The sequence below is a fragment of the Myxine glutinosa genome, chromosome 12 (genome assembly GCF_964187855.1).
Source record: "Myxine glutinosa chromosome 12, kmMyxGlut1.1, whole genome shotgun sequence".
In the NCBI taxonomy this organism is placed as follows: Eukaryota; Metazoa; Chordata; class Myxini; order Myxiniformes; family Myxinidae; genus Myxine; species Myxine glutinosa.
In genome coordinates, this window is record NC_136272.1 from 99820744 (window position 1) to 99848015 (window position 27272).

Consider the following 27272-nt stretch of genomic DNA (forward strand, 5'->3'; position numbering starts at 1 on the left):
TTCAGTGTTACAGTGTAGTCTTACAATAAAGACGTTTATATGTTACCGCTTGTCCGCTTCCTCCTTGCTCACAAGCAGCGCGCGTAACGCCGCGCTTTATTATCATGTATTTGTCTGCATATCTGCGTGTGATTTGTGTTGCTGCTCCTCCATGGGCCTTCGGCCGTGTAAAGAGCATAATAACCCGCCATGTTGGTGGAAGTACTAATTCATTTCCCACATCCTCACCGAGGCATCTCAGCAGCGATAGTTGCTCAGATGAAAATTCCTGTTAGAACAAGACAATGGGAGAATAAATCTCCCATTGTAAGTGAAACTGTAGGTCCAGCTCATAACGCAATTTATCAAACAAACCCACCAGTCGAGCTTATTGGTCCCCACCAGCTTATAACGTAACCTAACACCACTGTTATAATCAGGGAAATACTTAGAACCACCTTTAGAGGTCATTTTCCCCCGCAGAGCAGGGGTTGGCCTTTTTGGGGCACCGTGGTCCCCTTGTTGAAGCAATGTTTTATGGCCGGATGCCCTTCCTGTTGCCAACCCTGTTAGTTGCCTCTTGCTACACACAGAAAATTACCAGTGAGCTTGTACTCAATTTGCCGACCTCAGAAGGATGACATGCTGAGTCAACCCCCCTGGTGTTAATTCAGCGATTGGATCGACCAGGATTCAAACCCAGGATCCTCGGATCCCAAGCCGACACCCTAACCGCTCAGCCAACACCAGGCTTGTGAGGGAAATATTTAGCAACTGCCAAAATTGTTCCTTCGTTCCCATCACTACTACGCAGACGGTAAGGGCACGCGGGATGTTTCGTGACATGTTTTCTTTGTTCGGAAATTGGCATTCATCGTTTCTAATTGTATGCGTCGACCCATGCCCATAGCTGTATGGTTCCCCAGTGGAACAAGAGTGCTTCTGGCTGCTCCACAGTGATGCGGCCATAAGTGTTGAGCGAATTGCACGTGAGTGCATCTCAAAGCACCAGGTGCAATGCAATAAACAACACAATATTATAACTACTTGCCATGTCCAAAATTTCAACCCCCAGCCTCCTCCATCCCCCCTGCAGATTCAATGCCAGCTTCGGCCGAGCAAACGTTTCTGGCCATTTGTGATTCTGTCCCACTCAGGTTGTTCTAACCACGGACGGCTTTCTCGTTGTTAATTTGCAATTTCTCTGAGATTTCTCATTTGGAATTGCTCGTCATGAAACGCAACAGGAGGTTGATATCTCATCATATTACAACCGGTTAATGAACACTTTGCAATTCTCAGCAGATGTTCGTTGCGTTGTTTTTTGGGTAAAATCTTCAGTGTGATTTTCTGGCTGTTTGTGTGTCTTTGATATGTATTATTATTGGTGAACAACTTGTAGTGTAGCAGCATAGCAAACCTGTTGTGCATTTTGTGATACAAGCACCAAATTTGGCACAAATGTACATTAATATGTTGCGAACATTTTCAGACATTGGGCCACTTGAAATTCTGTAATTTTTTTTTTCAATTTTTTTCAAATTTCGTAATTTCAAATTTTTCGGGTGACACCGTCACAATTTCGGTCTTCGAGGCCGGCCGATATAGTGGGGCGGCTTAGCCCAAATATTCAAAAGAATTGTGCATTTTGTGATACAAGCACCAAATTTGGCACAAATGTACATTAATATGTTGCGAACATTGTGTGGCCAGCAATGAAGACGAGAGTCTGAATTACATGTATGCAAAAGACCTTGTGAACCAGTGAAGCAAATACACGGGTAAGCATGAATTAAATCTAGGGCATGATATAATTTCCATGATGTTTACCTCTACACTCAATGGTGGAAGGAGGTAATGTTTTGATCCCAGCTTGTCTGTATGTCTGTTTGTCTGTTAGTCCACAAAATTCCAGACAAAGCTTGTAGTAGTGGTAGTTGTAGTGGTAGTGGTAATAACAGAAATGGTTATATAGAACTGAACTTATATTATTATTATATGCAGAAAATAACTTCATTTCTATATGCCCTGCAGTGGACAGGTTAATTGGTTTATGCACTGAAGGGGTCACCCTGGTGTGCACTGCTGTGTTCTGCCTCACTGAGTTGTTCAGGTATGATGTACTCAGCACAAGCTTCCGGTCGGCCCGGAGGTGGGGATGCGGGGCCTGTCACGGAACGTCAAAACAAACGGCCTGCCGGGGCCGCCCAAAAGTCGGGCGTGAGGGGCGCGTCCACTAATGGAACGCCTCTCGATTCCCAGATCGAGGGCCACGTGGTCAGGAGAACCTCGTCCCTTCCGGTCACACTTTGCCTATCGGCCGGCCTCGAAGACCGAAACTGTGATGGTGTCACCCGAAAAATTTGAAATTACGAAATTTGAAAAAAAAAATTACGGAATTTCAAGTGGCCCAATATCTGAAAATGTTCGCAACATATTAATGTACATTTGTGCCAAATTTGGTGCTTGTATCACAAAATGCACAATTATTTTGAATATTTGGGCTAAGCCGCCCCACTATTGATGAAAGCTCGACCTGAGAATATTTTTTGTGCCATTTCCATGTTGAACCAACTCAACTGATGTTATTATGAAACGAGCGACAGGAAGGAGGAAGTGATGCGTCGGTGCCCGAATAGCGAAGGAATCCGTTAAAACGATGTCGATTCAAAACTAAAAGGAATTAAAGTTAACATAAGGTACAGGAGAAATTATTCAGCATATCCTGTATAATAAACTAATAATTGGGTTATTTAAATACTCATATTTTCCATGAGTCACTGTGTGAATAATTTATGGTAGGGCAGTACCAGCCTCTGAAGGCTCCGGTTCATGTGTTTTGTGTTCACTTCATCATCTGTTTCCGGTTAAAATTCAAGGACAAATTCTAATCAGTGGTTTGAAAGCACCTTACATGTCCACCAAGCCCATAAAATTCATTCTGTTTTTGTAAATGAACTACTTACCAATGATATACGACGACGGTTCAAGGTTGACGTGGACGCCTTTCTTGGAGAATCTTAAATAACGGTCCAAAGCTGAAACTTCGTCCGGAAGTGTCGTCGATGCTGCGCAAAGCATTTCCAAGATGGCGGCCAATATTGTCACGTGTGTGGGTAGGCGGACGCGTATCATCAGGTTCCATTTGTGAGGGAGAATATCAGACCAATCGAAATTCCAAGAAATGTTCGTCTTGGTGATGGACGGTAGGAACTCCGTCGACTTGGTGAGACCCCGGGCAACGAACAGATGACGGGGACCTGGTTCGCTGTCTCGAGACCTGAATTTACGACATGGTGATGCTTTTCTTCAAAGGGCAAATCAAATGTCGCCACTAATACTCTAGAGGAAATGGGATGGAGTTCTAAATAATTCCTCGTGACGTCATGTCGTCTTGTGGTTTTCATCTATTTGGAGAACTCGAAGAACATCTGGATGGCATTTAGTTTACGAACGATGAAGAGCTCGATGCACCTGTCTCGAAACGGCTGTGTAGCTGTCCCAAAAGACGTCCACGCGGTTGGCATCAAGGCACCAGTACATGATGGGACAGGTACATTAGTTTCACCAACATTCCTGTTCTTTTTTATTTTCTTGAATGAAGGTTCAATGTCGACCGTGAAACACCTTTGTGTAATGAAATGTAACACTTCAGTAGAAACGGGCAGCCACAGTTGCGCGCTTTAGGTGTTTTTTAGTCTTCTTCAATCGGGTCGCCCCTCCATCGCAGAGTGCTGCTAAAAGCAAACCCAAGGCAAGGACAGGCCTAAGTACTCGGCGCATAAATTTCCTGATCTCTTGGGGGGGGGGGGGGGGGGGGGAGATTCATCATGGGGGTCTTAACATCCATAAGCAATTGGTCCTTTCAAAAAGGATGCTCTGTGATGCAGCACGTTGCCTGTGACCATGCGAATCATCAAAGTAAGGGCAAATTATTCACAAGATGAATGATTAAAATCCCAGGTTTCCATTTTATTGTTCCCTGTGCTGTGCCGTATGTGTTTTTGTACTGTTGTCGTTTTACGACCTGTGTGAGTAATACAAAAGCGCACTTGATGTTTACCGACGTCTTAGGTTTTTGTGTGCGGTGTATGTACAGGCTCTTCGACGAGCGGTGTTCATAAAATTGAAAAATAGATGCAATGGTGTGAAAATGAAAGCAAATATTACGCAGGCATGGATTTGTCATCAACTATTCTTCAGCCTTCGTGTGACGAGGCTTGTTATTCCCTTAAAGCTTACAAACAAACCTTGAAATGTCAAGGCCTTGTTTTGTTTTTTTAAGATACCGGCATTCTTTATGTTTCCTCATATCTACTAGGGAGCGATGCAGGGCGAAGGCTAAAAATATCTGGATGCACCACGACGATAGGGGTGGACTGGTGGGATAGCCTCGCTCGGTATGCGTACTCCCCTCTGAGCTATCTAGCCTGGGTTCGAATCCCGACCCCGGTGCTTCGCATTCAAGGCATCGACGGGTGGCACCGTCCCTCCGACGTCAACCTTGATGACCTGTCTGCCAGCACTGGTCGTCGGTGGACGTTAAAGGTTCCACGGTGCCCGTATCCTTCATGAAGAGGAGGCAAGTTGTCACCCCGGCACCCTGAACGATTGGAAAATGTCTACCCAAATCACCTGAACTCGAATGACAGGCCTCGCCAGCCGGTTTGTGAAAGACATTAGCCAAAAAAGTTCCCTGATCAACTTCAACACAACCACCTTTGGAGGCCATTTTTCCCCGCAGGGCAGGGGTTGGCCTTTTTTAGGCACCGTGCTCCCTTTTTGAAGCAATGTTTTATGGCTGGATGTCCTTCCTGCCACCAACCCTGTTAGTCTCCTCTTGCGACACACAGGTAATTACCAGTGAACTGTTACTCAATTTGCCGACCTCAGAAGGATGACAGGCTGAGTCGTGAGTCAACCCTCCTGGCTGTAATTCAGCGATCGACCAGGATTCGAACCCAGGATCCTAGGATCCCAAGCCGACACCCTAACCGCTAAAGCCATGGTCCCATAGAGCCTGCGTTGGTATACGATGGTAGGATCGTGGAGCCCATCCTGCATCGACGTACGATTTTGTGGCCATCGTAGGTTGGAAAATCATCTTTTGAAATGTTCAAAAGGTGGTCTACGATGGTCCACGATCCTACAATCGCAGACCATCGTACGACCGTCGTACGACACGTACGACATCGTACGACAACGTACGGCAATCCTGCGAGGACGCAGGATGATCCTGCGTCCTCGTAGCTACTTTGGGTGTAGTTACTTTGGGGGTATATAAACCCCAGCCATCAGCCATCACTTCATCATCATCAGTTCATGCCGACTTGTTCAGAGTGGTCGTGGGCCATCGTAGATTTGGGCCATCGTAGATTTGGGCCATCGTAGGTTTGGGCCATCGTATACCAACGCAGGCTCTATGGGACCGTGGCTTGAGCCAACACCAGGCTTTTCCTGATCGACTTCAACAGAAGATGGGAATAATTGGGGCTGGTAAAGAAGTATAAGTGCTAGTAGTAGAGGTAGATGTGGTATAACGCAATGATTCCCAATATTCCCAGACGAATTGAACGTTTCAGTGCTCAAGAGCATCTTCCCTGTGAATAGGCTCGTGCTTGTTTCTACCGCCGCAAGGCCCAATGCCATTTACACCCATAACAGGAACAACACTTTGTCTTTCAAGGTACACTCGACTGTGTGGGAGTAACCTGCTGTGTCCTGCTTCCTTTGACTTGCAACGAGCACGGAATTTTGCTGGCTCAAGGTAGAAGCAGAGAAAATTTATGAACTCTCTTTTAAATAGCTTTTACTCAAAGGGTTGTAAAATTGCAATTGTTTTCTGGACATGTGGGAGAACTTTTCCTTTACTGTGTGTATCATCCATTTCATTGCTTGGAGAATTTCCAGCGCTAATTTAACTTTTCACAAACTCTTGGTGCTCTGAATCCTGTGGTGAGGCAGTTGCGTTAAAACAACTTGCATCCTCCTCCTGGAAGGCAAATGCAACCGAAGGCGACCTTAGATCATTCCACAAATCCCGCAACGAGTGCGTCTACTCTCCGGAGCGCCAGAAAACAACATCTGTCCAATCTCAAGAATGAGCTTTCAAACTTGCGTCCCTCCTCTAAAACCTGGTGGCGGCTCGTCGAGTTCTGTCTCTGGAGTATGTTCCCCCTCCATCCCTCCCCTCCCCTCACCTCAAATGGCACCACGGCTGACTCCGCTCATGGGAAGGCCGAATGCCTCAAGTGAATGAATGAATGAATGAAATGAAGATCGTTTTACGGCCATTTTTTCCCCGCTAGAGCGGGGGTTAGCCTTGCGGGCCCCATGACAATCATGGTTCCCTGTTTTGAGGCAATGTTTTTATGGCCGGATGCCTTTCCTGACGCCAACCCTTGGTCACGCTCTTACGATGCGCAGGGATACAGTGTACCTATTCTGAATCGGGGTACACACCGTGATCATTCATCCCAGCAAGCTGGTACTCAATTTGCCGACCTCGGAAGGATGACAGGCTGAGTCAACCCCCCTGGCGTTAATTTAGCGATCGACCGGGATTCGAACCCAGGATCCGAGGATCCCAAGCCGGCACCCTGACCGCTAAGCCAACGCCAGGGCCTGCAACGCCTCAAGTAATCTTGAAAAATCCGAAATTCCTCCATCAACCTACGGGAGGTATCACATCAGTAGCACAGCGTGCCCGCAGTGACGATTCAACCAGTGGGCTATGAACTATGTATTCGTTGGATCGAGAGACCAACGTTGCTGATAACCTCTTCAGCAACATTTGATGTCCTTTTCCTACTCGAGTTTTCATCCCTTTTACTTGGGATCTCCTGCTGACCCTGATAGAGCATGAGATCGTATTCACACCAATCCCTGATGTTAACGATTGAGGGGTTTAATTTCGATTCCTATCGGTAGTGTCCCTGCGTGCTTCTCCTCTCATTCCTCGGTTTCCATTTGGTTTATTTATTTTTACAAGTTCTTCAGATGCACAAACAAGAGGCAACGCACACAATCAAGGGGCGCAATGACCCAGGCCGTGATGACCCAAGCTTGACGCCTTTACACTGTCGACTGACACTTGCCATGCGTGCAACGCTGCAGTTTCTGCTATCCTGCTGGTCTGTTAGCTGATTCTATCTGGACAATAGGATGCGGATAGCTTTTGATTTGCTTTAACCAGTAAAAGGTCTTTTTCTGGTCTTTCTGTCTTCTACCGACTCCTCTCCGGCCTTGCTCCCCCAGCTCTATCTGTGCTCTGTCCCCCAAATATTCCTACAGGTTGCACAAGATCTGCCAGCAACCCTCTTATGGTTAAACTGCCAAAATCAAGACACTCTGCTCACCTTCACTCTTTCATTACTCTTTTCTCCCGCCTCTGGAACAAACTCCCCCACTCTCTTCAATCCCACTCCTCCCTCCAGGTCTTTAAAACAGCTGTTCACCACCATCTCTTATCTTCCCCCATCTAAAACCTTGATCTTTTCTACCCTCGCTAATTCACCCCAGATCCACTTTTTTGAAATACCAACTTCTTTCGTGGAAGTCTTAGCTGTGTACATGTTTTATACCTCTCCCACCCCCTTCCCTTGCCTCCTCCCCCCAAGCCCTCTCCTTCCCACAGATCTCCCGATGTCCCTGTTCTCTGCTGTTGTACTCGGGTGCTTCCCTCTCTCTCCCCATCTTGTCTTCCGCTCCCTTTATTGTATATTTTGTGTGTCCGTTGTTTTTTGTCCCCCGTTGCACCGCGGGGCGAAAGGGGGACTATGGTTTTCCTCTCCGTCCGTGTGTGCGTGTGTCCGTCCGTCCGTGTGGGCGTGCGTGCGTGTGTGCGTGTGTGCGTCCGTGCGTGCGTGCATAAGCGAAGGACCGAATTCTAATTTGGTGCGTGGGTGCAACCCACGTCAAAATCCAAGATGGCCACCACCATGTATGTCTGATGCCATGTATGTCTGAACCTTGTGAGCGGAATATCTTGAAAAATAAGCGAAGTACCAACTTCTAATCTGGTGTGTGGGTGTATCTAGGCATAAGGAAGAACGCTATTGAAAATTGGGTCGCCACGTCAAAATCCAAGATGGCCGCCTTGCGTCTTCCACTTTGTCAACTCACATCACTTCAACGACGGGGGACCTAGGCGTAACGCTTGTTTTGTGTGATTAATGTTGGCTCTTACACGAGCCTCGATCTTGTATACAAAAAAAAAGCAGAGCCAGATGAGTGTAGCCATCAGTAAACAGGAAAATGAACCGAAGTCGATAATTTGATTACTATTTATTCCATAACACGTAGGCTTAGAGCATATATTGTTTGCATTGTCGATTCTTCTCTTCATGAGTGTATGGACCGTGTAATATAGACGATATTACCAAAAATATTGGGACAGGATACTGTTACGTGGTCCCCTCGGTGAATACCTGGTCTCGGTGACCCCCGGACCGTGAGAGGAACTTCGCCAGAAAGCTGTATTAAATATGCGTTTTCGCCACGCAATCCATATGAATTTCACCCAAGAGACAACTGACGTTCAAGGATATATTTCCATAGGAATGACCATACAATTGCAATGACACAACCACGGAGATTTTCCCCGAGCAATCAACCATATACAACCATCAACAATTCCCAATTCACAAGCACTTTCCTATGAGTAAGATGGCCATCTTATATACGTGTGTCCCGGTGAGTACTCACGACACCCTTTTGGTCTCGGTCCCGCACAATGTCTCTGGGCCCCTCCTGACCAAGATGATGGTCGCCGTCACCGCACTCGGGCGGTAGAACGAACCCCGGGTGGACGTGTTTCCACCGGGCAGGTATCGTACCAGGCACCGTGGCTGCAGCCCCACGTGGCCACGCGAAGCGGATACGGTAAAGCAAGCCAAACCCCACGCCGCTTGCAAGGCGCGTTAGGCCCCAACGTGCGACCCGCACGCGTCTGTTTGGACGGTGCCGCGAACGAGGCCAGACGCAGGGTCGATGCACGGCCCCACGTCAACTTGCCGTCTCCACCGGGCCGGTACACGTCCCGGTAATTCCTCTCGCCAGACAGGCTTCGGATCGGAACGCCGCTTTTCCACGCAGCGCAAGGTCGATCCCACCTTTTGTCGGAGCGGGGCGAGGAAGAATAATCGTCCTTTCCCTCGTGTCTTTTCCTCTTCCGTTTCCGGTCACTTCCGTTTCCGGCCACTCCCTCAGAAGGGCTCCTGACCCTCCAACCACAACAACTACACAACAACTTAATATACTACACACGGATAAGCAAAGACCTGAATGGTAATTCACATACATTCACATAAATATGTAACACTCCCCCCCTTCAAGAAAGAAAGTTTGAACCCAGCGAAAACTTTCTTTGCCGGCCAATTTGGAGAAACAAACCAGATAACTCAACCCCCCCCCCCCCCCCCACATTATCCGTTCCCCCCGGGCACAGTTATCACTTAAAAATAAAGCAACCAAAATTTCACCACAACCCCTCCAGATTACTCCCTCTGGACTAAGTACCAACAACGACATTGTCCCTGCCAAATCAAACTCCATCTCATGACCCTCTGACTTTGACCGTCAGTTTCTTGGGAATGAAGGTTAAGGGGTTGATCCAAGATCCAAAGTTAAGCAACTCGATAGCACTTTTTCCGGGAGGCCAAGCCGAGTATTCACTACATGGATGCCTTTAGGAACGCAGAGTTCACGGTTAGTCCGTGCAGGAAAGTTCTCTACATGGGCGCCTTGAGGAACGTGGAGTTCACGGTTAGTCCGTGCATGAAAGTTCACTACATGGACGCCTTTAGGAACGGCGTTCACGGTTAATTCGTGTAGGAATCTTGGCTCGGCGGCTCCGCCGCCTTCAGTGCTTCAACTTCTCAGAACTTCCCTAATAATTAGGGTGGGACCACTGGTCCCTGTAGTCCCATGAATAGCGGTCTCCTTCTCGGCCACTACTTTGCCAATCCTTCCTTCGGGAGCGGCCGTAACTCAGGGAGCCTCCATAATAATATTGATTGCGACCACCACCAAAACTACCGCCCAGTTGTCCTCTCCTGTAGACCTCTCGACGCCTACGAAATGCCTTCCCTACTGTTATGGTCCGACCCTCCAAATCCTTGCCATTCCAATTCTTCTCTGCCTCTCTGGCGTCTTTTGTGCTGGCAAACGTGACAAAGCCGAACCCTCTTGACTGTTGCGTTTCCCAGTCTCTTACCAACCGCACTTCCACCAGCGGCCCATATCTGTTGAAGACAGAGGTCAGAACTTCTTCCTCTGTTTTGAAGTTCAGTCCCCCTACAAATAACTTGGCACTTTTGTCGCCATCCCGAGCTGGTGTGGTGTTATTTTCCCTGCTGGGCTCTTTACCAACCCTCAGGTTACCATAAACTTGACCCCCGGCCAAATCATTCCCGATAACCACAGATACACCCTCTACAGGAAGCGTGGCTTGTAAACCGACGGTGACCGGTCCTGACACCAAATCGGACTCCAACTGGATGACCTGAAGGGGAGCACTAACACCGCCCCCGATCCCCTGTAAACGAACACTATCCCCCGTTGCCGTCTCCTCGGACCATGGCAAAATGCCTTCAAGCATTAAAGATTGATGGGCCCCTGTGTCCCTCAATATCCTAACCGGTCTCCGGTTAGTCGAGGCTCCATCCAGTGACACAAACCCCTCTGAAATAAATGGTTGGTAACCCTTTTGATGGCGATTTCTTACGCTAGCCATCGCATTCGGAGTTGTAATAGTCGGACTCCGCTCTGGGTTGTCCCTTTTCATGAGGTAACAACTGGACATCAAGTGTCCAGGTTTCTTGCAAAACGCGCAAGTAGGCCCGGAGGAAAAACTCGGGGTCTGCCTCGGGCCCCCCGAACTATAAGTTTGTCTTGGGCCCGCATCCCTCTGATTTCGAACCGGTGGGGTATCATAGTTGTCCCCATAATCATCTCGAGGCCGCCGCCATGTATGGTCGTTCTCCGCACCTGCTGTTCCCCACCTCCCCTGCGGAGATCTAGGCGAGGAGTTAGGTTCGTGGACCCCTATTCGGTGGGTTAAGGCATAATCATCTGCCATGGTGGCTGCGTCCCACAACTTTGGTACCTTCTTTTCCTGCAGGTACACTTTGATGTCCTCGTGGACACACTGCTGGAATTCCTCCACCAGGATCAAGTCCCGCAATGTCTCGAAGTCTTTCCCGACTCCTTTTGACTCACACCACCGATCAAACATGTTTTCTTTCACTCTGGCAAACTCCACATGGGTCTCACTCTCCCTCTTCCTGGCATTCCTGAATTTTTGCCTGTAAGCTTCCGGAACCAACTCATAGGCCTTGAGGATGTGCTTCTTCAGTACCTCGTAATCTGCACATTGGTCCATTGGTAGCGCCGAATAAATTTCCTGAGCTTTCCCCACCAGCACACTTTGCACGAGTATGGTCCAGGCCTCCTCCGGCCAGTTTAATTGTCGAGCCACTTTCTCAAAGTGTGGGAAAAATTTCGCGACTTCCTTTTCACTGAACGGTGGAACCAGCCTCACATGTCTGCCCACATCCCAGGTTTTCTGGTTAGGTGTCGACCCCGTCAGCAAGGGTGGTGCCTCTCCCCGTTCTCTCATTAACTCCAGCTCCTTGAATTTGATTTCTTGCTGAAGCTCCATGTCACGTTCCTTTAATTCCCTTTCCGCTTTTCTCTCCTCTGCTTCGAGGTCCCTTGCAGCTCTCCTTTCCTCTGCTTGTTCCTTTTCTCTTCTTTCCTGGAGTTCTCTTTCCACTCTCCTTTCCTCGGTTCTTTCTTGTGCTGTTTTCTCTTCCAACCTTTCCTGGAGTTCTCGTTCCACTCTCCTTTCCTCTGCTTTTTTGTCTTCTAACCTTTCCTGGAGTTCTCGTTCCACTCTCCTTTCCTCTGCTTGTTTCTCTTCCCTCCTCTCTTCTGCTTTCCTTTCTTCTTCTGCTCTTTCCTTTTCTGCTTTCCTTTCTTCTTCTGCTCTTTCCTTTTCTGCTTTCCTTTCTTCTTCTGCTCTTTCCTTTTCTGCTTTCCTTTCTTCTTCTGCTCTTTCCTTTTCTGCTTTCCTTTCTTCTTCTGCTCTTTCCTTTTCTGCTTTCCTTTCTTCTTCTTTAATCCGTTCCTGGCTCCGTAATTGCAACTCCAGTTTCCGGAGCTCAACGTCTTCTGGTTCTTTGGGTAGCCACTCCCAGGCTAACTCGTCCCATGTTCCTAATCCCACCATAGATTGTATCACCGTGGCCTGCAACTCTGCCTTCCTCAAATTAGTTCGGACCTCCAAGTTAAAATGTTTGGCCAATTTCAAGAGGTCCGACTTTAGCAACGCTCGGAACTGTGCCTCACTCGGGGTTACCCCAAAGTTCTGTACCACAAACGCCATGGTGCCTATCGTTAACACCTGTTAACCTTCACCCAAGACTTTACCCCAATTTCTCAAAAAAAAAATTACCAATTAATAATTAATTAATAATTTTTAATTAATAAAAAATTATTATTTTATTATTTTATACAATTTTAAATCCCGGACGAGCCCCCAATTCTGTTACGTGGTCCCCTCGGTGAATACCTGGTCTCGGTTACCCCCGGACCGTGAGAGGAACTTCGCCAGAAAGCTGTATTAAATATGCGTTTTCGCCACGCAATCCATATGAATTTCACCCAAGAGACAACTGACGTTCAAGGATATATTTCCATAGGAATGACCATACAATTGCAATGACACAACCATGGAGATTTTCCCCGAGCAATCAACCATATACAACCATCAACAATTCCCAATTCACAAGCACTTTCCTATGAGTAAGATGGCCATCTTATATACGTGTGTCCCGGTGAGTACTCACGACACCCTTTTGGTCTCGGTCCCGCACAATGTCTCTGGGCCCCTCCTGACCAAGATGATGGTCGCCGTCACCGCACTCGGGCGGTAGAACGAACCCCGGGTGGACGTGTTTCCACCGGGCAGGTATCGTACCAGGCACCGTGGCTGCAGCCCCTCGTGGCCACGCTAAGCGGATACGGTAAAGCAAGCCAAACCCCACACCGCTTGCAAGGCGCGTTAGGCCCCAACGTGCGACCCGCACGCGTCTGTTTGGACGGTGCCGCGAACGAGGCCAGACGCGGGGTCGATGCACGGCCCCACGTCAACTTGCCGTCTCCACCGGGCCGGTACACGTCCCGGTAATTCCTCTCGCCAGACAGGCTTCGGATCGGAACGCCGCTTTTCCACGCAGCGCAAGGTCGATCCCACCTTTTGTCGGAGCTGGGCGAGGAAGAATAATCGTCCTTTCCCTCGTGTCTTTTCCTCTTCCGTTTCCGGTCACTTCCGTTTCCGGCCACTCCCTCAGAAGGGCTCCTGACCCTCCAACCACAACAACTACACAACAACTTAATATACTACACACGGATAAGCAAAGACCTGAATGGTAATTCACATACATTCACATAAATATGTAACAATACCAAAACGTCAATGGAAACCTCCCACCCGTGAGCATGTGCTTCCCTACAATGCAATGCAACAAGTGCTTTATAAAGGTATACAGCAGCTTTCAAGACTTGTGTTAATCAGACACCACGTGGTAAACCTGATGTTCAATGCCAAATGGTTATTTTGGTGCCAGAAGTTCATGGCATCTTCATGACAATTCGACCACACCAGGATCTACTGTGTTGGACAGCTTGGAGTCGTGAAATCCAAAAGGGGGTTGCGCTGTACACCACAAATCCCTTCAGCTCATTCTTAGAGGTGCTTATTCCTCCCCTACGAGTTTCAGACCCGAGGGAACTTTTGGGTTTTCTGTCCGTCCGTGCATCTGTCTGTCTGTCCCAGCTGCGTTTTTTTCAGACTTACTTCCCATACCCCTTAACATATTCAACTGAAAATTGGTACATGGCGTTATTGTGATAAGTTACAGAAGAAGTTTGCGTTTCATGGCGTTTCGTCAATTTTTCGGAGTTTTCCTTTTTTGACCTTTTTTGACCTATAAATGTATCACACGGGTGTCCTTTACATGTATGGCTTTCTCCCTCTTGTTGTCTATCCATCCTTTTGTTGGAATTTTTTAAAGGTTGAATCACATTTGTTTTCATCTCATTCACCCACCTGAAGGCTTGTCTGGAATTTGCATTCCATTTCTGAGCTTTATTCATTTGGAAGGGAGATAGAAAAAGGATAAGGCCTTGAGGGAGTTATGTGTTGATGTGTTAACTGCCAAAGCTAATCGTGAATCATTGCCAGGGCAGCAGATGGGTGGCCAGACTGTTGGATCTGGACTGTTGGGTCATCATTGGCCTAAGAATACGACTAACTTTGTTTAATTAATTTATATACATATATACGAGTAACTGGTGATTGATTAATCAAGAGACTGGGCAATAGATAAGAACTCAGCACGTGACTTGGTTCTCCTTGGCCAATCAATTAATATCTGTCACGTGACTGCCGACACGATACTCGGTCGTGGATGTTGCCACTCCGTGGTGGGCTGATCTTTAAAATTGCGAATTAATTATCTTCCCAGTATTGGCTGCAGTGCAATCCTACGGAGACGTAAGGTGCTGTAGCTCTGCTAATATGATGCCAAATAAGCGGAGCCTATGCGATCGTTTAGTCAAAGAGCCCACACCTTGATGAGACAGCACGGCACAGGTCGGGTCCCACAACAGTAAATCTGCACGACCTGGTGATAACGAGCGTCGACTGCCACAACAACGCATTGTTGCTGCCATGAGGAGGTGAGGTTGCAGTCAGGAGGGATAAATTAAACAAAAGGAGCAACACTAACCCGAAATGTGACATGATGCTTTCATCATGCGCATTAGTTATGCCAACACATCGCCTCCAAACAAGGATGGCATTCGCATGGCAGACGGAAGCCAAACAGTTCAATCTTGGTTTCATCAGACAACAGAATCTTGTTTCTCACAGTCTGAGAGTCCTTTAGGTGCTTTTTTGCAAACTCCAAGCAGGCTTTCATGTGTCTCAGTGAGGAGAGGCTTACGTCTGGCCACTCTGCCATAAAGCCCAGATCGGTTGTGTTGCAGTGATGGTTGTCCTTCTGGAAGTTTCTCCCATCTCCAACAGGATCTCTGGAGCTCAGCCAGAGTGACCATCGGGTTCTTGGTCACCTCTCTTACCAAGGCCCTTCTCCCCCGATTGCTCACTTTGGCCGGGCGGCCAGGACACCTTAATGGCGGTTCACCACTGATGGTATGAAGTCGCATAATGACTGGTTTATAACCGAAAGGTTTTCAGATTCACAAGTGTATGGAAGACTCACTGCGTTGCCCTGATGAAGCCCCAAAAAGGGTGAAACCAGGTCGGTAACTGTGAGTTTTGCATACACTTGTGACAGTATCTGAACTAAGATCTAAATTATGATGCACTGCTCGATGGCTTCTCTGGAGCTTGGCAGGCAAGGTGTACTTACGTAGCGACGGCGTGCGCTCATTAGTTTGGAGAACTGAAATTATAGATTCTGATTGGTTCCTCCCAACCGCATTCAGGCGACTTCATAATATAATGAGTGGATACCAGAGGTAATGTACCTTGTGGCAGGCGGTGCTTATCGCTCCCATTAAGGTGCAGCGAAAGCTGGATGGGACACCTTAATGGCGATTCACCACTGATGGTATGGAGTCGCATAATGACCGATATATATATATATATATATATATATATATATATATATATATATATATATATATATATATATATATATATGTTTTTTTCCTGTCAAGCCTCAGAGTATGAATCAACCTGTGTTGTTCGCGCATTTCCATGACGTCAGTTGCATACGGATATGTTTTCCCAATTTATTTGTATCGAAACTATGTGGATTAAAACAAAAATTTTAAATGACCCTTTGCAAGTTGTCACGTGTCACAGAACACCAAAAGCATCTACCTTTCTGGAAGTACTTTAAGCTGACTGTCCTGCGGGTTTGTGGTCATGCCAATATTATATACTCTTGCCTCATGTGCCCTTACCAAATCCCTCCTCCCTCTTATTGGCTGGGCCACATGTTTGACCACTTCGAGCCATTTTAACCCTTCCTGCTCTCTAACCATCATGGATCATCAGTTATGTGAGTTCCCATGATAGCGAGGCCGTCGATGCGAAATGAATGAATTAATGAATGAACGGCACTCCGTCTTATCTGTACAGGCAATTTGTGAGGCATGGGACACATTTCATTATACCATGAAATCTGCTGTGATTCATATGGAGGACATTATCATGGGACGGAAGCAAGGCGAAATCAACAAAAGATGCTTTTGCAACAGTCTTCGTGTCATTGCTATGATTTTGTGCTTGCTGCACTTGTCTAATAATTGCTTTTCCATCTCCAATACATTCGTCTAAAATAAGGCTCTGCTTTTGAATTGCAGGCTATTTACATTGTATGTGTGCAAAACAGTGCCTTTTTTTTCCCCATACATAATATGTAGACACCATATTCTTCTCACATTGGCTATCATTTTATTACCTGCACATAATAAGATTTTCGTTATATTTGAGGGTAACTCGCTATGCATCAGCACATTCATCATTTGGGAATGGTTGCCCTTCATAATTGAAGATAGCTGATCACGTTATACATGCGAACCACCTGGTTAATTGGTTTACGGAGCACAATCTGCCTCCCGAACAACAACCACACCGAGATAGCAAGCGGTGTAACCCAGTGTTGCTTATCCCTGCATGTGAAACACCAGGATGGCAGTTTGTAGCTGGGTCTGGATTTGAAACCAGGTTGTATAGCCCAAATACAAGGATGCATACCTCTAGGCTATCCTGCCAGCCCAAAATCAAAAATAAAATACAGGGAAAGGCAAGAGTGTGGTTTGATTTTCATCATTAATCGCAAAAGTTAATTATAATACATGACTTTTGAAATGACGTAATCTGCCCCAGAATTATTGGTGCGCATGTGCAGAAACGGTGATGTCCATGGCGCTACAAATTATATCCTGTATGCAAAATAAGGATTGTTATCTAACAAGGCTCACAACGCTTCTGAATGAAGCTGAAAATACTTGGAAAAGTACCTAAGAGAAAGGGCTGTGCCTTTGCACAACAAAAGACTGAGAAATTTCTCAGCTCGCCGAATGGACACCCTGCTTATACTCCAAACTCCCAACCATGCGTGCCGGTGCAAGTGGACGAACGTGTGCTATATATTTAAACCCCCCTCCCCAACTAATCGCTACCAGCGAATGGACTTTGAACCTTGTGGGAGTGTCTCCTGTGAACATTGCTTGTTTGATGATTTATTTAACGGACGTCTACAATTGGAAAGGCAATGCTGTGTGTTATTCTCAGTAACAATACTAACTCTTCTGCAAAGGACATCCTCACGACATGAAAATACACAAATTTTGTGTCTGCTGTATTTGTTGTAGCTGGATGTATCAGGTAGGCTTCTTTGTGGAAGATACCATATCTGGTTTGGGTGCTGCTGAACACCGAAGGAAGAGACATATCTTGGGCTTGTGAATGTATTGGGTAAGATTAAAATGATGATATTTACTATTCATCGTGTTGGGGGGCGGAGAGGCGAGCAATGGGAGCTGTTATAATTATGTATTTTGTTTGGTTTTGGGCCACAAGATAAATTCTACTAGATTTTTGCATTGATTGCTAAAAGGAGAAGCGTGTGTGTGTTTTTATTTTGTTTTATATACTGTGGGTCCCTGCTATTCGCGGGGGATATGTTCCTGGAAAATCCGCGAATAGCGAATCCCACGAATAGCGGGGCATTGTTTCAATGGAAAAAGGAGGGATAGGTTCCCGAGTCGTGAAAATCCGTGAATAGAGAGGACCAAATTGTGAACGGCGAGGCAAAATCCGCGAATGGTGAGGCAAATTCCGAGAATGTCAACGATAATCCACGAAGGTCGATGAAAGTCCCGAGACAAAACCCGCAAATGTCAACGAAAATCCGCGAATGTGGATGAAAATCTCGTGAATGTATGCCGCTGCATTGTTTCAATGGGGAAAGGGGGATACGTTATAGGTTCCCGGCGGTTCCTGATTCATAGAGGAAAATTTTTAAAGTTTAAAATGTTTTCGACTGCAAATGCACATGATTACAGTTTCATAAAAAATGCTTACAAAACAAACAAAAAAAACGACAATAGCAGGTACCATTTCCAATTTATTGAAGGAATGCGCTTACAGTTTATAAAAGTGCTTAACCATACCGTACCGTGAAAGCAAAAACAACACAACACCAGATACCATTTCCAATTTATTGAAAGAATGCACTTACAGTTTATTAAAAGTTCTTACCCATACTGTACCGTCAAAGTAAAAAAAAACACAACACCATCATGTACAGTTTGAAATATTTATTTTACAAACACATGCAACTTTCAAATTTTAATGATGATGATGATGGTGATTAATTAAAATCCCAAGAATTCCTCGAACTTTGAGGGTGACCCAAATGATGGTGCAGCAAAATCGTGCACTATGGGAGAGGAGAGGTAAGAGAAGGTGAGGACACTGGTGAGAATGCTGGCGAGGACGCTGATAGGAAGAAAGGAGAGGGTGCTCGTGATCTTGAGGTGGAGGGAGCAGGGCTGAAGAAATTGGTGATGGGGAGCTGCCTGACACATTGCCCAACATTTCAATGTAGCTCTTTGTATGGGAGCAGCGCATCATCCAAGACCCTCTTGAACTTGAGGTACCTCTCCACGACTGGGTCAGGGTCTTGCACCCTGTCAACAATCGCCCGCATGTCCTGCAGCAACTCGCCCAGGAACTGGTCTGTGAGGTTTTATTCCTCATTACTGCCCGCCTCCGCCTCCTCCTCCTCCTCCTCCTCCTCCTCCTCCTCGGAAACCTTTGGAATGGCGTCCAACTCGTCCTCTATGAGCGGGTTTAGGGAACGGTTCAGCATCATGGTTTTCAGCATGAAGTCCCTCATGACTTCCTCCCCTCCTTATGACTTCCCCCCCTTCCGGATGCATGTTTCCCAGCAACCATGGTTTTTTTGCCGTGTGTTGTCCTCGATCTATATTCTGAGAGTCTTCTCCATCCTTTCCATGTCGACATTCCGGACATTGGTGACCTCCTTCGTACTCGATACAGCATTCGCTGAAAGTTTCTCGTGAATTCCCTTCTCCTTCTTCCGTATGTGGCGAACGGTGGATTAGTTGACGCCGTAATTCCTGCCAACAGAGGCCGCACTCTCTCCTCTCGAAAGCCGGTCGAGCAGCTCCGCTTTCTGGCTCAGGCACATCACTTTCTTCTGCATCATGGGAGTCGACGCATCTCCGGAACTGGTCTTGCGCTTGGGAGCCATGATTGGACTATTAGCAGAGCGAGAGTCAAAAACACAGGTCAAAGCAACGGGACGAGAACAATGATTGAGATGTATATTGTCGTGGTTACACCGTAACGATGTATATGGTTACACTGTCTGTATATCGTCGTGTCGCTCGTGATTAAAATCACGGGCAGCAGATAGCCGAACAGTTTTCATTCCGAGGTGGTCAACCTGAAAATTGGGGGTCTGTCCGTCGTGTGCAGGCGAAGAAAACCAGGGTGCTTACCTGCACAGACAAAAGCCACGGGGTTTATTCCTCGAACCCACAAACACAGAAACGAGACAAGGAAAATCAACAATATGACAATGAAATGCAACAAATAATAGATTTATCATAAATAATTGTAAACCAATAAAAATGACGGTTGAGGGAAAAAAAACTGTAGCTCTACTCGAGGGACCCTCCACATGCTGACTCAAATATGGATACACTGGGGAAAGATAAAAGAAAAATAACTAGTTAGTTAGTCGGCCGACACTCAGCTTTGGCTTCAACGGGGACTTTTGGATGCGCAGTGGTTGTGGAACGGGTCCCGTAGGTCGGAAGAAAGGCGTGTCGAGTCGATCAAGATGGCGCCGAGTCGCTCCTCCACCGCACCATGAACATGAGGTAATTCGTACAGTCGGTCCTCTTGCGCTCTCCTCTCCTTCCAGAGCACCAGGAGCCCCACAACCCGCCTTCAACATCCCCTCCTCACAATCAAAATTGCCCTCACTGCTATTTCTCCGCACCAGGTCCACCAAGGCTCCGAAGCTTGCTCCACCCGCTCACAAGGCACGAAACGGAGCCGTTCGCTAGCACAACCAAGTCAGAATTGAGCGATTCTTCCTCTTTCCTCCTCCTTAATTAACTTGGGCTCCCTGCTCTGACATCACCCCCCATTACCCCCCCCCCCCCTCCCGAACTCTGCCGAATCATTCCATCTCTCCCCGACCAATGGTGAAGCTTGCGTGTTCTGTCAGTTATGATAGTCGAGGCGGAGTTTAGTCTCGTCGGGAATGTTCGGATTACATTGGCGGCGGTGGGGCGTGGTTTAGCCCGATGGTTAAAATGCGCTGTGTTTCCGTCGGCTTGTCGGTGTTGTTGGTTAAGGGGGGCCCGATTGCATGGCTGGCCAAGTGAATGTAAAAAACATAAGGGAAAATCCCAGGAGGCAATTACATACTGGGAATTATCCTTAAGCCATATTTAACTAACACAAAACCACCCTCCGTGTGGTGACACGTAAACACTCTTAAGCTCACAGTTTTCACTGCATATATACATCGAAATGTCTTCTACGCGTCCACGGTCCATGCTCATCTATACGATCCTATTTCCGCTATGGTATTTCATCCCCTACCCCCACAAACGTAACAATATGTAGGATTGTGGGTAATTGCGGGAGGTACTCTGCCCATTGGTTTGTGGGGGATGTTATCGGATGATGTCGTATTGAGCCTATCTGCTAATTTCAATAATAGATTTACTGAAGCATTTGCATTCTATAACTCGCAGGGTTGACATGTTTTCTTCGCTGATGGAACATCCACCGAAGCGTTTTCATTGTGCAAGATCTCTGATGATGCTTTACCGTAAATTGCAAACTGTAATCGATTTAATGAAGCATTTGCATTCGATAATTTGCGGGGTTGACTTGTTTACACATCTGGTGGGATATCCGGCGAAGCTCGCTTATAGTGTGGCTAAAATTTGCGCCCACGAAAGCCATGATAACGCAAATCACACAGCAGTGAATGTACGGTAATGTACTGTACTGTACTGTATAAGCAGGTCATGCTCGCGGCTTGTACAAGATGTTTTTTTGCATATGTATGTCCAGTTGCTTTGTGCATGTCTGGTAAAAGATGGGTTTTATAGATGTTTCAAGCTCGTTTTATAAATGTGTCAAGCTAGTTTTATAAATGTGCCAAGCTTTTTTTGTGCCCCTGAAAAACCGCGAATTCGCGGAACATGGGCGCGAGTAGAAAAAACACAGCAAATTTGCGGGACATTTTTCCGTGAGTAGAGAATCATGTCGCATTTTATCAACCGCGAATACGTGGATACCGTGAATAGTGGAACCACGAATAGCGGGGTCCGACGGTATATCCACTGTGGTCGCTCACTTGTACTAACAGGAGATGGTACGCCACCTCTCATCCACGGATATTTCTCCTATTTCCTATAATGTATTTTTGTGAGTCCAATTTGCATCCAGGAACACAACAATCATGGTTAACATTTTAAAAAATTGCCACTCTTTCTTTTAAATGCCGAAAATTATGTTAAAAAGACTTTCATTTATAGATTTCACGCCCGCAATATGGCAGGTACCCGGACGAGCACAAACACGTCACTGAAAATGCAGACACAGGGCATGCGTGAAATGCATCATGAGCATTCATACGTCAAGCCTAGTGTTGGCTTAACGGTTAAGGTGGCTGACTTAAGGTCCTAGGGTATTGAGTTCAAGCCCCTGTCGCGCGTTGAATTAACATCAGGTGGGTCAACTCAGCCTGTCATCCTTCCAAGATCAGCAAAAATGAGTACCAACTAGATGGTAAGGGGACATTGCATCAGTGGCACAGCCACACCCCCAGAAAATGATGCAGCCAAGCAGCAACGTGCTGCATTCAAATAAGAATAAATTAATACGTCATTCTGAAAGTTGCATATTATTGAGCCGGCGAGCAGCACAGCATCGAAAGGGTTGGTTCTCCCACATCCAGAATCGGCCTTAACAGGCCTTTCAGAAGCCATACTTTAATAACAATTTGCCTCTCAAAACTTCACCCCTTCCCTCTCCATCACCACCTTCTCCACCTTCCTGTCATGCAGGCAGCGGATGCAACAGTCGGCAATGTACGAGCTTTGTATGGGAATGCAGCAAATATCGAAGGAGTTCAGTCGGATGCAAGTTTCCCAGGACGAGTTTCTCTGCATGAAGGCCCTTTTGCTTCTCAGCATGTGTAAGTTGTACCAGCACGACAAGACTTTCAAAATAATCGAGCTTTTTGAGAAGGCTTTGTCTGTACAACACACAACCATTGATGTCCTATTTAGCCCTTTTTGCAATTTGGAAATTAGATTCCGCAATAATTTCCAATTTCCCTCAATACCATCTCAAAAAAGAAAATTCACAATGCAGATACATTTTTGTATTTGTATTCACTTGTGGGATGCAGGCAGCACTGCGTTCTAGGTAGCATTAACATTCATCCTACGTTGCTGCAAAAAACTTTTGTACAAGTGAACGGGGCTGGTGGAAAAGCTAGTGCAGAATGAAAGGGAACAAAATGGAGAGTGGGAAACACCACAGCAGAGTAGAAGTGAGAGTGAGATCAGGTTTATATATCGCGTTTATCGAAATATTGCGCTATATATAGTTTTTGGCCCCATCTCTCAATGGGGAAGAATCACTTTAAAATTCCAGATCCAGATCCGGGGATCTTCACAAAAATCAAATCATACCCAACCTCTCCACCAAATTTCGTCCAAATCCGTCCATAACTTTTTTGAGATATCCCGTTCACAGACAAACAAACAATAAGGCATCAGGTGGTAGCCTGGCAGGTATGACAAAAACGAGATAATTTTGACCTTTGAACATGGCCATTTTGACGATATCTTTCCCACTGGTGGCCCAGGAACGATTTCTATCAGTGAAATAGATTTATCCTCAAATGTGCAATGTTCTTTGCCAACCAACGCATCTCGCTACACCAAATGTTAAGCGTGATAGAACCCAAAATGTGTTTCATACAAATGACGTCACTATCACCGTGACCTTTGACATATATTGTCAAATCACATTGGCAACCTCACTTTTTTCCTTCAGAATCCTCTGGTAAAGTTTGATGAAGATAGCAGAAAGCGTTCACGAGTTATAGCACGAGCAGACAAACAAACAAACAAACTAGAACGACACTCAGTAGAGTGCATACTCCCGCCGTGGGTCAAGTGGGAATAGTACGATTTCACAAAAGTTTGAGGGAGTAGTTCAGTGACAACACAAGACAACACAACACAAGACAGACACTGCACAGATATATATATTTAGAATATATAGAAAATAATGTTTAAAAAAAAAACAAGGCAATTCCACTTACATTTTCGGATTCAGCGTTCAATTCTATATAAGTGAGTGTATTTTGAGGCATGTGTGACTTCAAATAAAATTGTAAGCCAGGAAAACGTTCGTTTCATTCCTTCGGGATACAACATGTAAAACTGGCCCAAACGTCAAAACAAAACTCGCTCATTTTAAGTCGTACAAGCTAATGCGGACACTCATTCTTCTGGGAAGAATCCCGTGCACATGCTTGTCACACTTATAACTCACCGAAGTCTTTATAAGTTCATCAAATACTGACACCGCGTTTAATATTCGCTGAGGTGAATGTTGATATCTCCTCTGAGGTTAAAAAAAAATAAAAAAAAATTTAAAGCATTATACATATCAAACAATACATTTTATGAAAAGGGGAAACCGAATACACACTTTGGTGGTTTTAAAATGACAGAATATGTCTTTATTAGAAAAAAAAAACGAACCTTGAAAACGACGCTGCTAACAAAATACACCGCTCTAACGCATAACCACGAGTTTAAACTACATTTACAACAAATATGAAAACTATTTTCATATCACAATGTGAAATATAGAATATATAGAAGATAATGTAAAAAAAATAAAAAATGAGCCCTGTCTTCCAATGGTAAACAATCCTTCAAAAAATTCCTGGATCCGGAATAATATCCTGAGCTTCACCAAAAACTAATCAATTCTTCCTTATCCCAAGGGCAATCATCCCACCAACTTTCATCCAAATCCGTTCAGAACTTTTCCAGATATCTTGTTCACAAACACACGAACACACACACACGGACACGATCGAATGCATTACTCCCTGGCGGGAGTAACAAACAAGAAAGACGTCATGCAGAGCATGATACTTGCAAATTCCCCCCACCCCACACCCCAAAAATGGGTTGCCATGGATACATCAAATTGTCCATTTCTTTAAGATTGAAATTTACGATCTTAATCAAAGCTCAGGTCAATCGTATGAAAATTGATGATTTTAGAAGTTTGACCTTGAGTGGACATTTGACCTTTTGACCTCAAATTGTTGCTTTCCCAATTCAGTGATGCACTATGCAATTGCTGTTCAATTTTTGTCATAACAATCAGACAGGGGTGAAACATAACCTTCATCCAACCTCAGTGGCAGAGGTAACAAATGAAAAGAGGTGGGGGGAGAGGGAATGACAATAACCTGGAAAAAAAGGAGTGTTTGGGAATGGGGTCATTTGAGGTCGAAGAGATCATGTGCATATAGATGGGAATGAACCGAGGTGGTGGTGAACAGCTGTCTTGAAGGAGGGAAGAATGGGAATGGGAACAAGAAGAGGTTTCATGGCAGAATTTCAGAGGGTGCTTTCGGAGTATGATCCGGATATCGTGCTCTAAAAGGCATGAGGTTAGTTATCGACAATTCCAGCAGTCACGCGGTGATTCCAATTGAAAATAGCTTGGCTTGCGGATTATAAGAATCCTTAATGGTGCTCCCTTCACTGGGAATTGAACCCACGAGGGTCCAGGACACCAATCCGACGGCCTCAGGACCACATCGCCATACCCCACATTCATTTGAGGGGTTCTTAAAAGAATATTCTCGATTCCGAATGGGTTATCTGTTCACGCAGCTGTTTACGACTATTGTGATGCTCAAAACGCCGTAAGAAGAAAGCTTTATGGATTACGTGTCGTGATCCCACAAATTGTGTCGATGTTGGGACGTGTCACACGTGACGCTTTTTGTACAAGACCAGTGTGGATGTTCAAGACACTTGGTTTCAGAGTTCGTTTATTTATTTATTTATTTATTTTTGGGGTTGTCATTAATAACTCCAGGATCAGTTATCCAATTAACTTGTGGCCTTGTCTCCTTTGTCCACATTTTAATGTGTCGCTAATTCGTGTAAATTATTGGGGATAAATTTGTACATTCATTGATTTTTCAGATCGACTCGAGAAGTCTTTCTGCATTTTATTACCCCACACGTCTGGCAGATGTCGCCCAATTGGTTCACTCTGTCCGTCTGTCTGACAGATGTCAGGCGATGATGGAGGAGCTCCTTCATTTCAATTGAATTTTATGTTGAGCACACTGTGGAACATCAATCGGAACACGAGCATGCAGTTTATCGGTACTTTAAACCTGGTGTTGGCTTAAAGGTTGACGTGGCTGGCTTAAGATGGAGTCTTGAGTTGGAGCTCCTGTCGTGCCGTCAAATAACACCAGGTGGGATGGCTCACCCTGTCATCCTTCCGACATCAGCAAAAGGAGTATTGTTCCGCTTAACTCATCAGCTTTGTATGGTTGCCATCGCACCTGTTATTCAAAGTTCCCAAACAAAGCTAATATAGATCGTGCTCAGAAATTCGAAGTAAGAGTTGAAAAGATGCTTCCCATGACCCTTTGTCTCAAGACCGTGTGGGGTAAGGTGTTCTTGTTGGTCTTTCTTTATCACTCATTATCTATGTCCTTTGTCTTTATCTGCATTTGCTTTTCTTTTTAATGCTCATATCTATTTATATAAAACACAATGTGCATTTTTGTGTTTGTGTGTTTGTGAGATGTCTGTCCCCCTTCATAAGGGTAGGTTTTAAAGGCTTTGAGTAGTGCTTTAGGAGGGATTTGAGTGGGGTTTTAATGGGCAATCTTTGAACTGTGTGTCCACCGGTTAAAAGACCTAAAAGACTCCAAGGTCCCAGAAGACCCCAAGGACCCAGAAGACCCCAAGGATCCAAGGACTTATAAGACCCAAGGACCCAGAGGACCCAAAATACCCCAAGTACCCAGAAGAGCCCAGGACTCTGAAGACCCAAAATACCCCAAAGACCCTGGAAGACCCCAAAGATCCAAGGACCCAGAAGACCCCAAGGACTCTCAAGACCCAGTGGACCCCAAACACCCAAAATACCCAAAAGATACCAAATACCCAGAAGACCCTTAAAGACCTCAAAGACCCAAAATATCCCAAAGTCCCTTAAAGACCCAGAAGACCGAAAAGATCAAAAAGACCAAAAAGACTCTGAAGAGCCAAAAGACCCTGAAGACCCTTAACGACCCTCCAGACCCAAGCAATCCAAAACACCAAAAAGATCCTGAGGACCCAGTAGACCCCAAATATCCAAATTACCCCTATGACTCAAAATACTCCAAAGACCCTTAAATACCCCAAAGACCCAGAGGACCAAAAAGATCCAAGGACCCAAAATACCCTGAGGAACCAGAAGACCAAAAAGACACAAAAGACTTGGCTTGTGGATGACCCCAGGACCCAAAAGATCCAAAGGATGCAAAGGACCCTGAGGACTCCGAAGACTCAAAAGAAGAGTAATTATGTCTCTTACATTGGAATTGTAGACGGTGGCTTGCAAACTGAGCCTCAAGGTCGGTGTACAGAAGCGTTTTTTAAAATCACAATAAATACAAGGCACAGGGAGATTAAATTAGCTGCACGTGATGTGCAACGTACACAGAGTAAACCGAGTGTTCATTTACGTCTGTAGGATATCTAATAAATGAAGAAGATATAAGCACACCTGACACTAGGCCCAGGCTTCAGACTTTGGCATGCTCACGCAGCTGCACCGTCAAATAAACTGTTACAACCCATCATTTCTGACGGGCTTTGTACTAGTTTATTTATATTTCTCTATTTCTTCTCAGAAGAAACATTTTAAGTGCCCTTAATGCTATGGTGCTTTCCAGTTATTACCCTCGCCAGAGGAGAGGATATTGCATTTGGGTCCATTTGTTACTTGCAAAATCAAAGATTTCCTGAATCTACTTTGACCCCCGGTAAACTTCCTTAGACCCTGCCCTTTTCATGATGTGAACAACCTTGAGTTGCAACATACCAAATCTAATTTATGCCAAGTTTGGTCACAC

The 27272-nt window shown here is 45.7% G+C and overlaps 1 protein-coding gene across 1 annotated transcript in view; it reads left to right on the forward strand.

Moving 5' to 3' along the window:
* Nucleotides 1-27272, forward strand: part of LOC137437679 (progesterone receptor) — a 378860-nt gene that overhangs the window by 330361 nt on the left and 21227 nt on the right. The window contains exon 6 of the mRNA XM_068132179.2: nucleotides 22147-22277. Coding sequence (XP_067988280.2) covers nucleotides 22147-22277 — 131 coding nt within the window. The remainder of the gene's footprint in view (nucleotides 1-22146; nucleotides 22278-27272) is intronic.